The following is a 13105-nucleotide window of genomic DNA, read 5'->3' as shown; positions in this document are numbered from 1 at the left end:
CTCCTCCTCCTCTTGCGAGGATGCCCCAGAAAGCTCCACAAGCCCCACCACAGTGTACAGCTTTAAAAAAAAATCTTTCCAGACCTGTTTCTTAGATATTGAGTGATGCACTGTCTTCACCTTACTCAAGTCATCCACTGGAACAATTTGGAGGCACCTGACTGTCCAACAGGTAGTCTCAGTGATAGCCCATTTGAGTGCCAAGAACTCCAACTTCATGGAGCTTGGGTGGGTCTCAGACCATGGCTAGCATATACAATAGGTTGCACCTTACCGTCCAGCTCTTGGGAAAGAACTGCTCCCAATCCCCCATAACTAGCATCCACCTCTAGGATGAACGGTAGGAAAAAGTCTGCATAAGTCTGTACCAGGGCTGTGGTGAGTGTTACTGTTAACTCCTTAAAGTTCATTTGACACTGCTAACTCCAGGCATAAATAAATTGCAACCCAACATGCTTCTTAGGCTTGATCTTAGTACCAGCCAACTCTGCTGCATATACTGAGGGACTGCAATTTTAGCAAATCTCTTCACAAAGCACAGTAGCTTGCAAAGGCAAGGAAAGAGCGCAGCTCAGTGGCATTAGATGGAAGACACCATTGGACACCACTTAGTCTTGAGACCCTTCCTCCTTCGTTGGCCTAAAACAACTTCCAACCACTCCAAGTGCTGCTCAACAGAAGAAGAAAACACAATGAAATGAACGAAATACAGAAGGAATGATTGGCACTGCTGAACTCCAAACAGGCTTTCTATTGGAAAGGATCATGATGGCGCCGCAGATGGCAGCCACGGTGTTTGTGTGCTCTACTTTTTCTTGTTTTGTGTTGTTTTTCAGTTTTCTGCCACAATTCTGGTGGCTTCTATTCCAGGGAAGAGCTCATGAACATCAGAGCTACTACCCCAGTGGACTTATTTCCAAGTTTTCTGGCTTCTACCACGGATTTACTGGCTATTCTGATCAAGGAAGCACATAACAAAGTGAAGCCCCACAGAAGAGGAAAGTGCTCAGGTGTGCTCGTGCGTCTCCACCGGCGCGGATTACGCACCGTGCTCCCCGGGATTTTCCTCTCTAACATACGCTCTCTTTGCAACAAAATTGACGAGCTGACCCTGCAGATGAACAAAAACAAAGACTTTCCTATGTCTTGTGTTTTGTGCTTCACGGAAACATGGCTGTGTGATCTTATACCGGACTCTGCGCTACAACTGGGTGGATTTAATCTCTTTAGAGTGGACAGACACACTGAGCTTTCCAGCAAAACGAAAGGTGGTGGATCTGTTTCTATATTAACAACAGCTGGTGCAACGATGTGAAAGTACTGTCTCAACTCTGTTCCCCGGACATGGAGGCCTTGACCATTAACTGTAAGCTGTTTTACTCGCCCCGTGAGTTCTCCTCATTCATTCTCGTCAGTGTTTACATCCCAACTCAAGGCAATATGTGCGAAGCGCAGCACGCGCTGGCTGACGAGATACTGCGTGTGGAAAGGACAAACCCGGACGCCTTGGTTATTGTCCTAGGAGATTTTAACAAAGGTAATCTCTCTGCAAACCTGTTGTGAGGACATCAAAGAAGTGGACCAGTGAGGCTGTGGGGGAACTACAGGGGTGTTTGGATTGTACAGACTGGGACATTTTTAGATCTGCCACCAACAGTCAGGATGAGTACACAGACACTGTGACGTCCTACATTAACTTCTGTGAGGACAGCGTCATTCCACCAGGGTGAGTTATAACAATGACAAACCCTGGTTCACAGCTAAACTCAGACAGCTAAGGTCAGAGAAAGAGGCTGCAGATTTAGCGAGGAGGTGAGAAGAGCTAAATCAGAGCATGGTGAAAGAATGAAACAGCAATTCCGAACCAATGACTCTGCCTGTCTGGAAAGGGCTTAAGGCGATCACCAACTACAAGCCTAGAGCCCCCCACTCTGTGAATGACCTGCACCTGGCCAACAACCTGAATGAGTATTTCTGCCACTTTGAAAAACACTGGGACAGACCTGACCTCCCCCAATCCTCCCCGCACCAGCCATTGATCAGCAGTAGCCCCCCCTCCTACACTTCCATACCTGGATCACCCACACATCTCCACACCTCAGCACCACCCCCCCCACCCCTGACACCTCTCACCATCAAAGAGGAAGATGTGAATAGGCTGTTTAAACGTCTGAACACCCGCAAGGCTACAGGCCCAGACTCCCCCTCCGCCTTGAAGCACTGTGCCAATCAGCTGTCCCCAGTGTTCACAGACATTTTTAATACCTCACTGGAGACCTGCCATGTGCCAGCCTGCTTCAAGACCTCAGCCAATCATCCCAGTCTCCAAAAAGACAAGGATCACAGGACTTAATGATTACAGACCCATTGGCCTGACTTCTGTGGTCATGAAGTCTTTTGAATGCCTTGTGTTGTCCTACCTCAAGGACATTACAGACCCTCTCCTGGATCCACTACAGTTCGCCTACAGAGCCAACAGATCTGTAGATGATGCTGTGAACATAGCCCTCCACTTCATCCTCCAACACCTAGACTCCCCGGGATCCTACGCCAGGATACTGTTTGTGGATTTCAGCTCTGCATTTAACACGATTGTCCCAGCTCTACTTAGAGACAAGCTTTCCCAGCTGAATGTGCCTGACTCCATGTGCAGTTGGATCATGGACTACCTGTGAGGCTAGGTAAGCATGTCTCTGACTGCCGGAACATCAGCACTGGATCCCCCCAAGGCTGTGTCCTTTCTCCCCTGCTATTCTCCCTGTATACTAACGGCTGCACATCTGGTCACCAGTCTGTCAAACTCCTGAAGTTTGCTGACGACACCACCCTCATCAGCCTCATCTCTGATGGGGATGAGTCTGCCTACAGGAGTGAGATGGATCATCTGGTGTCATGGTGCAGCATGAACAACCTGGAGCTCAACTCTCTCAAGACAATGGAGATGATAGTGGATTTCAGGAAGGACCCAGCCCCCCTGCCCTCTGTCATCCTTTATGACTCTCCAGTGACATCTGTCAAGTCCTTCCGCTTCCTGGGCACCACCATCAACCAGGAGCTCAAGTGGGAGCAGAACAATCCCTCATCAAGAAGGCTCAGCAAAGGATGTATTTATTGCAGCAGCTGAAGAGGTTTCTCCTCCCTGAGTAGATGCTGAACGTCTACACTGCCATCATCAAATCTATCCTCACATCCTCCATTACAGTCTGGTTTGCTGCAGCTACAGCCAGGGACAAGGCCAAGCTTCAGTGTGTCATCCACTCTGCTAAGAAGGTGATCGGCTGCAGTCTGCCATCTCTTCAGGACCTGTACCTCTCCAGGTCCTGGAGACATGCAGCCAAGATCGTAGCCGACCCCTTTCATCCTGGAAACAAACTTTTTCAGTCCCTCCCCTCTAGCAAGAGGCTCCGGTCCATCAGGACCAGGACCTCACGCCACAAGAACAGTTTCTTCCCCACTGCAGTCAGTCTGCTGAACAGTGCCTCACTTACCCCCAGATGACCCCCCTCCCCAACCCGGACACTCACTTCCACATCTAAAATGCCTAGGGGCAAACTAACAACGTGTACAATTGACTCAACGAGAAATTGGAGAGCATCAGCAGTCCTTACATTAGCAGGTATTTAAACCATATCCCTAATCACTTTAACAAGAGCTGGAGAAATCAACAGCCCCACTGGGAGTCCAGCCTCTGAAGATTCAAGAAGTGCAGCTCTACTAGAAAAATAATCAAAGTTTCAAATTTTACAAATTTAATCACACCACCAGGAATGCAAGCTGCTTGTGGACCACACACCTTAACCTTTGCAAACCTTGAAAAACTGATTTGGGAGTGCAGGTCACTGATGGAGAAATAAAAAGGGAGAGCCCATATTGTCCAGAGTGCTACTGGTAATACATTCATGCCCAACACACCCGAGGCTTGAGCATAGACACCAACAGGAGGATCCCAGACCACTAACACAACACATTTTGGAACCATCCTACCACAAAATTCTATGTCCAATTCCAAATAACCTATATAATGGATAGACAACCCGTTGGCAGCCCTAAGCTGAAGCCAATGACAAGACCTAAGGTGGTCCTGGCCTTACGGCTCGAAGTATTCCTGAAAACAACTTTCAAGTAATCATAGATACCATGGAAGAAGTATCAAGCAGGCACACCACTCATCACCATGACCAAATGTGGACATGATGACATTAGATTTGACACAGGGCCAAAACCGTCCAATGTGTCTGAGCCAGTATTTTCCCAAACTGAGTTATGACTCAAAAATTCGGTGAGAATTAGTTTTTCGACAATGAACCTGAGCGAGACTGTCTATTATCTAGCACCACCCTGGCGTCTGTTCAAGGTAGTGAGGGAGAAGGTGGGGGAACATGCTCCCCATCACATTCTCTAGCGAAATGACCAAGTTTTTGACACCTTCTACAACTGGGCCGCTATGAAGGGGGCAAGCACGCTGAGACTGGTCCCACAGTTGGGATACACTTTAAGTAAGATGGGCACTTAAGCATTTGGCATCGCATTCAGCAACTGCCGCTTAGCCTTCTCCAAGAGGCCCCTTAGAGCAAGTGAGAACTTCAACAATGTCTCCCCCTCTTTCTGCCTCCTAGAGAAAAAAGTCTCCACAAAGAACAAAAGAAGAAAGAAGACACCACAAATTTGAAGAATTTCACAGTAGAGGGAACTTTTCTCAAAAAAAAGGATTCCAAGCCCACTAACCAACACTGCTGTTCTCCTTCTGTCAAACATAAAAAAAAATGTAGAAAAGCAAAAAAAAAACAACCAAAAAAGAAAACAAGAGCCGGCTATAATTCCTTAGAAGGCTGGCATTCTTCAAAATCTGCAAAAGCTGCTGCAGATGTTCTCTCAGTGAGTGCCCTCTTCTATGTGGCATTGTGCTGGGGAGGCATCAAGAAGAAGGACGCCTCACATCTGGACAAGCTGGTGAGGAAGGCAGGCTCATTTGTGGGCTCAGAACTGGACAGCCTGACATCAGTGGCAAAGAAATGGGCGCTGAGCAGGCTCCTGTCAATCATGGACAATCCACTGCATCATCTTCAGACAGAGGAGCAGCTTCAGTGACAGGTTGCTGTCACTGCCCTGTTCCACTGACAGACCGAGGAGGTCGTTCCTCCCCCATGCTATGTGACTCTTTAATTCCACTCATGGGAGTCAGTGCTGACATTACTCACTGTCCTGAACTGTAATACAAACTGTACATTATGCACCTTAACACTCCGGTTTACACAAGACTCTTTAAAACACTCTGGTTTGCATAGGACTTTTAAACCTTATTACTTTTATTGCCTTTAAACTTTTAGTATTTAGTATTTTTTTTTAGTATTTATTACTTTTGTGGATACTGCTGGAAGTTGTCTTCTATTAATCAAAGATATAGAACAAGTCTCAGGTCAAGAGTTAAGAGATCTTGCTGACTATGCCGAAATGTGGCGGGGTGGTGATTTGAGAGAAATACAAAAATTCTCCACTAATAAACTTTGCAGATATTATGCTCTTATAGCAGGTAATGACTATGCCACCTGGGGTTGTTTACCTGGGAATAGACCAAAAGACAGCACAGGTTTGAGTTCTCACAGCAAGGACCAAGAGACGAAGACACTTGAATAATAAAAATATAAATCTTTATTACACACATACACACACTCCAGTGAAATACACTACAACTACACTCTACACTTTGTGAAAAGAGAGATGCCACTTCACAGAAGCAGCTAGCCCTTTTTATATCCTCATTAACAAGGCCCAATAATGAGTAATGGGGTCATGGTCGAAAACATAAGCGAACATGGACAATGAGCTTCATACTGTCAAAGGTTTACAGACAAACCCTTCTCTCTGGCCAGTTAGCATGCTTTGTCCTGTGTATATATTGGCTTGTGTATTCACTGTATATTTTACACTTAATTCACATTGTCATGTATTTATTATCTTGCGTGTTGTATTGTGTTCTGCATGGTCCTGAATGAGGTAATATTTTATTTTATTGTATACAAGATAAATAACAATAAAACCCACTTGACTTGACTTTTTCCCTGGCACAGGTTGCTGTTTCCACCTGCTGGAAATTATTCTTGTGCCTAAGACAGCTCCAGTTATGTGCCTTAATGACTACCAAGCAATGGAACACATTTCTGTTATCATTTACGTTATTGGTAGTATTTGCTTAACAAAGTAGACTGGACCCACACCAGTGTATGAACTGGCCAAGTCAGTCCATCAAAGACTCCATATCTTCTACTCTGGCCTTCTCCATCACATGGACAACAAAAACACTTACACAGATCAGCCATAACATTATGACCACCTGCCTAATATTGTGTTGGTCCCCTTTTGCTGCCAAAACAGCCCTGACCCGTCAAGGTATGGACTCCCTGAAGGTGTGCTGTGGTATCTGGCACCAAGATTTTAGCAGCAGATCTTTTCAGTCCTGTAAGTTGCAAGGTGGGCCTCCATGGATCAGACTTGTTTGTCCAGAACAACCCACAGATGCTCGATTGGATTGAGATCTGGGGAAATTGGAGGCCAAGTCAACACTGCAAACTTGTTGTTGTGCTCATCAAACCATTCCTGAACCATTTTTGCTTTGTAGCACGGCGCATTATCCTGCTGAAAGAGGCCACAGCCATTAGGGACTGTTTCCATGAAAGCGTGTACATGGTCTGCAACAATGCTTAGGTAGGTGGAATGTGTCAAAGTAACATCCACATGGATGGCAGGACCCAAGGTTTCCCAGCAGAACATTGCTCATCCACAGGATTTAAAAGAAAATGTGATTCATCAGACCAGACCATCTTCTTCCATTGCTCCGTGGTCCAGTTCTGATGCTCACTTTCGGTGGTGCACAGCATGGGCACCCTGACTGGTCTGTGACTATGCAGCTCCATACACAACAAACTGTGATGCACTGTGTATTCTGACATCTTTCTATTAAAACCAGCATTAACTACTTCAGCAATTTGAGCAACAGTAGCTCGTCTGTTGGATCAGATCACACGGGCCAGCCTTCACTCCTCACGTGCATCAAAGAGCCTTGGCTGCCCATGACCCTGTCGCAGGTTCACCACTGTTCCTTCCTTGGACCACTTTTAATAGATACTGACCACTGCAGACCGGGAACACCCCACAAGTGCTACAGTTTTGGAGATGCTCTAATCCAGTCATCTAGCCATCACAATTTGGCCCTTGTCAAACTCGCTCAAATCCTTACGCTTGCCCATTTTTCCTGCTTCTAACACATCAACAGGTGTCATGATGAGGAGATAATCAGTGTTATTCACTTCACCGGCCTGTGGTCATAATGTTATGGCTGATCAGTGTTGTTAGAGTATAGTTACTTAACTCGGTAATCATCATCATCGTTACCCAGACACTAGTCCACAAACTCTCTTAGGCTTATTAGTGTCCAAGTGGATTCTGTTTTGTGTGTGTGTGTGTGCGTGTGTGTGCGTGCATGCGTGTGTGTGTTGGTGTGAGCTCTTCCATTCTCAGAATGCATTCCGACACTTGGTATATTTGCACATATTTTGCACACATTTATTTATTTTTGTAACAGTGTAGCCTAAAAGAGAATGAACATGAAACATTAATTTGTAACCTGTGAATGGCTCTTAACTGAAGTGCATTGGGACATGTTCTTGGCTACACAAATGAAACAGCCTAAAATTAATAATGTCCTGGAGCAGCTTTGGCTTTAACTATGGGAAAGATGATAAGTCAGTTACTTTTCTGAATTACTGCTTGACTAAAAAGAATAGTGTGTAACCTCTACCACAGACTACATGCTCCATGCAGCAGAGGATGTCTCTAAACCTTACAAGATGTCACCACAAGTGAACAGCACATATTACATCATTACTCATTAAACTACACAAAACTGTATAGGTGAAGATAAATTGTCCTGTGTGTGTGACCTTAAAGCTTTTGTTCCATAGCCATGGACGCTCCCCAGGATCTGACTGCTAGTGAGGTCAACCACCGTAGTGCCCTCATCTCATGGCAACCACCCATTGCAGATATTGATAACTACATGCTGACCTATAGGTCAAGTGATGGAAGCCGCAAAGTGAGTACCAAATTGTTTTCACATTTATTATATGTATTCCATATACACTATACACTTGCTTAAAAAACCCTTCTTCCCATTTCTACAGTTCATCAGTTGAATTTAGGAAATTATGTTCCTACAGAATTGTGTGCTTTGAGGATTTTATAAAGTAAAATATCATGCCTGTGCTATGTGCAAAATGTCCACTAAGGACACTAATATATTTTGATACAAATTTAAGATACATATTTTTTGATAGTTTTAGAAAATGAACTCAGAAACATCATAATAAATTTTGCTCTCCATTAATCTTTCTATATTTGCACTATATTTCATTTCTCTGCATTGCCCAGTCATAGCATTTCATGATTTCTACAAATATAATCAATACTTGACCCAGTCCCGCTGATTGGCCAGGGGGTGTCAGTAATGCACAGTAAATGAACGCTAGACTGAAGAAGACTGTTTATTCCATTCCTTACCAACATTTATGAAATCAGAAATAAAACAAGTCTTATTTGTTTTCACCATAATAATTCAGGTTTAAGAGACAGGCATTCTAACAATATACAACAAATGTATTTATTACAGCTTGAACAACAGCACTGATATATAACTTGTCCTTTTAATGTTTTTTGTTTGTTAATTGCCCTTTGTTTAAATTGCTTAAATTGTGTGCCACTTTTATTTGCATTTTTCTTTATCTGAACTATCTCAAGGTCAGGGCACAACCTGGCAAAATTTTAACTGCAAAATAAACTAGAGTAGTGGTATATTTAAAACTGTTGGATATTTAATTACCAAAAGATTGGTCTCATGGGTTTATAATTAAAAATGACAAACCATTCCCTAATTGGGAGCCTGATAACCTTTCCCATGAAGGGTGTTAGAGCTGCCACTCAAGCAATGGATATATAAGACTGTACAGAAGAGAAGACTTGCCCATATAGGCTGTGCTGCTCAAGAAGAATTTTTAATTAAAAGCAAGTGAATACACAGTGGCTTTTGAGATTCTTTGAAGGAAATATCACTGTTTCTGTACATAAACTCCTGTTATTTACACTCCATTAGTTTGCATAATGCTGAAATTAAATAACATATACATGTAGGTGTACTAAAATTCTTGTTCTATTCATCATTTAAGACTAACTGCCACAGTCTATGTCTACATTCTGTTAGCAATTCACTAGCTGCTCCACACTATCTCTTTGGATTTTAAAAACATGCATGTGTGCACTGATGAAAATGCAAATCTGAACAAATTAGAAGAGACAATATGAGTGACTATTTGTTCCATACCAGAATATTATTGTGTGTGTATATCTCTGATGAAGAAATATAAGTGAGGAATAAGACTATAGCTTTACATTAATTTTATATATACCATGTGTGTCTGCAGGTAATCATTTTATATTAGCCATGTTTTTGTTTAAACAAATGCAGGAGTTAATTCTGGATGCTGAGGACACATGGATCCGTCTGGAGGGGCTGGCTGAGACAACAGATTACACAGTGAGATTGCAGGCGGCCAGAGGCCTTGAGACCAGCGCCATTGTGTCTACATCCTTCACAACTGGTACCTCACTCTAACTCAAAAAAAAGTAGACAAATGAAAAGATTTCATCAGTAATCTAAATTAAGTTCACCTATCTAATATCTTAAGCAGCCACTCAACAATCTACACAATGGTAACTTGTGTTGTTCACTGGAAGCTCCTGTTCCTTAAGTGTGAGACTGACAAAGGGGTGCACTGAGCGCTTGGGTCTTTTGTCATTGTTCTCTTTGTGAACTTAGTTTTTGAGCATGACTGATGTTTCCACTTAATACTGCAATTCTCCCTTTTTGATTGCAAATCTCCTTTAAGTTACAGTCCTTGGACATGGATATTAATCTAACATTTGTCTTGTTAATTGTCTGCTTAGGAAACCGGTTATTTGCTCTTCCACAAAACTGCGCTCAGCATCTACTAAATGGTGAGCTCCTCAGTGGAGTTTACACTGTCTACATCAACCGTGACCCCAGTCAGGGTGTACAGGTCTATTGTGACATGACTACTGATGGTGGTGGCTGGATTGTAAGTGTCTTGAAATCATAAAAATCAATAGAAGTGTCTTTTCAATGCCTTGTATTTACTTTTCCAAAAAAACATTCTACAAAATCGACCCACACATAAGGTTTAAGTTTAGATGTTAAAGTGATCACATTGGGCAAGCTATTGTGAGATTGTATAATCTCACAAAAATCACTATCACTATATATTTTATATTCAGACTGTCTCGCCTGATTGTGGTCTGGAAGTGCATCACCTGAGTGATGTGTCTGATTTGTTTTAGGTGTTTCAGCGTCGCCAGAATGGATTGACTGATTTTTCCAGGAAGTGGAGTGAATATAGAACTGGATTTGGGAATCTGGAGGATGAGTTCTGGCTAGGTAAGATTTTCAGCATTTGTAGCAGTGTCAGGACCACTCTTAAATACAGCAAAAAGAAGATGCTCAGAATGTCTTTTTATCTTTGAAAGACAGTGGAGGTTTAACCCTGTCTGCCCTTTTAAACCAGTCGCCAATGAGCATACAAAGTTGTCTTTATTCATATGCTCATTTTCTTTCAGTTTAATTTGTATTAGCAAACCCTTTAATTTATTGCTGGTAATTTTAGAGCAAAACAACTGCACAAGGTATATTCAGATATATAAAGTATTTTGTTTTAGATGTGTTAGTCATTCTAATTTCTTATTCTTTGAAGTTATCTATTTCTCTGTGCATGCAGCCAGAGTAGTGGTGTTGTGATTGCTTCATGCCACAATGAGTTCATAATCTGTAATGATGATTTTCTGCTTCCAGATTCATTCATTTAAACAACTCTGTAATTGTCATCATCAAAAATCTAATTTGACAATAAACTACTGAGCCTATTTTGTTTGTATTTGGAGGCATAAATATTCTTTGCAAATCTCATTACAAGATAATGAATATATACATTAAGATTTATTGGAGAAAAAAGAAAGTCTCTGCATAGCTCAGATTATAAACAAAAAGAAAACATTATAGATAGACAGAAAAAAATGTAATAGGAACATAAAGAGAAAAATATCCAACATCCCAATATCCACTCAAATATTCTCTGATTTAATCTAATAATCTAATAATAAAACAAAGTTTTTGTCTTTTTTCTTTCTTTTTTTTCTCAAAAAGATATATAATTTAATTTATACCCAAACAATGTGTGTTTTTTAAAAACATTAATATGCCTAAAGGTTCCAGAAAGTGATTTCACACACAGAAATCATGTTTTTCAGCTGTACATACAAATACCTCATAGTTCCATGCATGCAAAGAAAAGCAATAAAAAGTACACGGCCTGATAGATTTTTCAGCATAATAATCACTTCAACAAATCAACATGTTGTTATTGATGTACACCACATTTGTAGAGAAGAAGTCTTTGGCTTTGGTTATGAAGTGTAGAAGTACTTGATGACCCTGTTTTTCTGTTTCATTATGCAGGTTTGGAGAATATTCACAAGATTACAGTTCAAGGACGCTATGAGCTGCGCATCGACATGAGAAATGGCCAAGAGGCAGTATATGCCAACTACGACCGGTTCTCTATTGGAGACTCTAGAAGCCTCTACAAACTAAGGATAGGGGAATACAATGGCACTGCTGGTGAGTGGATGGCTCTTTCTGGTTTCTTTTGTTATACTCAGTGCATCCCATTCATATATAAGTTCAATCTGCTGCATAAAATTCTATATAGCATGCCATTGTTTATTTTTGTGTTTTATTTGTACTAGGTGACTCTCTGAGCTACCACCACGGTCGACCTTTCTCCACTAAAGACAAGGATAATGACAACGCTGTGACTAACTGTGCACTTTCTTACAAAGGAGCCTGGTGGTATAAAAACTGTCACAGAGTCAACCTAAATGGCAAATATGGAGAGTCCAGACATAGTCAGGTAAATGTCACATAAAATATCTGTATATTTATTATATATTATAAAATTGGTACAAAAAAATTCTTTTAGGATTTAAGTTCATATAACAGAATAGCACAATCATCAAACAAAACATGATAATAAAGAAAATGAGGAAATAATCCCTGTTCAAAAGTTTGCATACCTTTAGTTCTGATGGCATGGCATGCAGTTTTTTGTAATAATTGTACTTGAGGTCCTTAATTCTCTCAGGTGGTATAGCTGCCCATTTTTCTTGGCAAAATGCCTCCAGATCCTGTAGATTTTTTGGTTCTTTTGCACAAACTGCACGTTTGAGATCTCCCCAAAGTAGCTCAATGATATTGAGGTCAGGAGACTGTGATGGCCACTCCAGAACCTTCACCTTTTTTGCTGTAGCCATTCAAGGGTCAACTTGGCCTTGTGCTTTGGATCATTGTCATGTTGGAACATCTAAGAGCGTCCCATGCACAGCTTTCATGCTGTAGAATGCAAATTGTCTGCCAGTATTTTCTGATAACATGTTGCATTCATCTTGCCATCAATTTTGACTAACTTCCCTATGCTCCTACTGGAGCTCACACAGCCCCAAAACATAAGAGATCCACCACCATGCTTTACAGTGGGGATGGTGTACAATTCACTGTAGAGCTTGTTGATTCCTCTCCAAACATAGTGTTTATGCTTGTGACTATAAAGTTCAATTTTGGTCTCATCACTCCAAATGAGTCCAGAAGCTGTGAGGCTTGTCTAGGTGCTGTCTGGTGTACTGAAAGCAGGCCTTTTTGTAGCATGGGTGCAGTAACGGCTTTCTCCTGGCAACTTGACCATGCAGGTCATTTGTGTTCAAGTACCTCCTTATTGTGCTCCTTGAAACACCACTTTTTCCTGTAGAGAGCCTGTATGACTCTCCAAGTTGTTTGTGGGTTTTTCTTTGTGTCCTGAACAATTCTTCTGGCAGTAGTGGGTGAAATCTTTCTTGGTCTACCTGACCGTGGCTTAGTATGAACAGAACCTCTTATTTTCCACCTCTTTATCAGAGTCTGAACAGTACTGACTGTCATTTTCAAGTGTTGAGA

At 41.9% G+C, this 13105-nt stretch overlaps 1 protein-coding gene across 2 annotated transcripts in view; it reads left to right on the top strand.

Annotated features, from left to right (window-relative positions):
• Window positions 1-13105, top strand: part of tnr (tenascin R (restrictin, janusin)) — a 129041-nt gene that overhangs the window by 108997 nt on the left and 6939 nt on the right. For both annotated transcript variants that reach the window (XM_058396034.1, XM_058396033.1), the window contains exons 16-21: window positions 7959-8089; window positions 9515-9647; window positions 9994-10145; window positions 10405-10501; window positions 11576-11737; window positions 11866-12029. In XM_058396034.1, the coding sequence (XP_058252017.1) occupies window positions 7959-8089; window positions 9515-9647; window positions 9994-10145; window positions 10405-10501; window positions 11576-11737; window positions 11866-12029 (839 nt within the window). The remainder of the gene's footprint in view (window positions 1-7958; window positions 8090-9514; window positions 9648-9993; window positions 10146-10404; window positions 10502-11575; window positions 11738-11865; window positions 12030-13105) is intronic.

The sequence above is a fragment of the Hemibagrus wyckioides genome, linkage group LG07 (genome assembly GCF_019097595.1).
Source record: "Hemibagrus wyckioides isolate EC202008001 linkage group LG07, SWU_Hwy_1.0, whole genome shotgun sequence".
NCBI classification, from domain to species: Eukaryota; Metazoa; Chordata; class Actinopteri; order Siluriformes; family Bagridae; genus Hemibagrus; species Hemibagrus wyckioides.
This window is presented reverse-complemented; position numbering and strand designations above follow the sequence as displayed.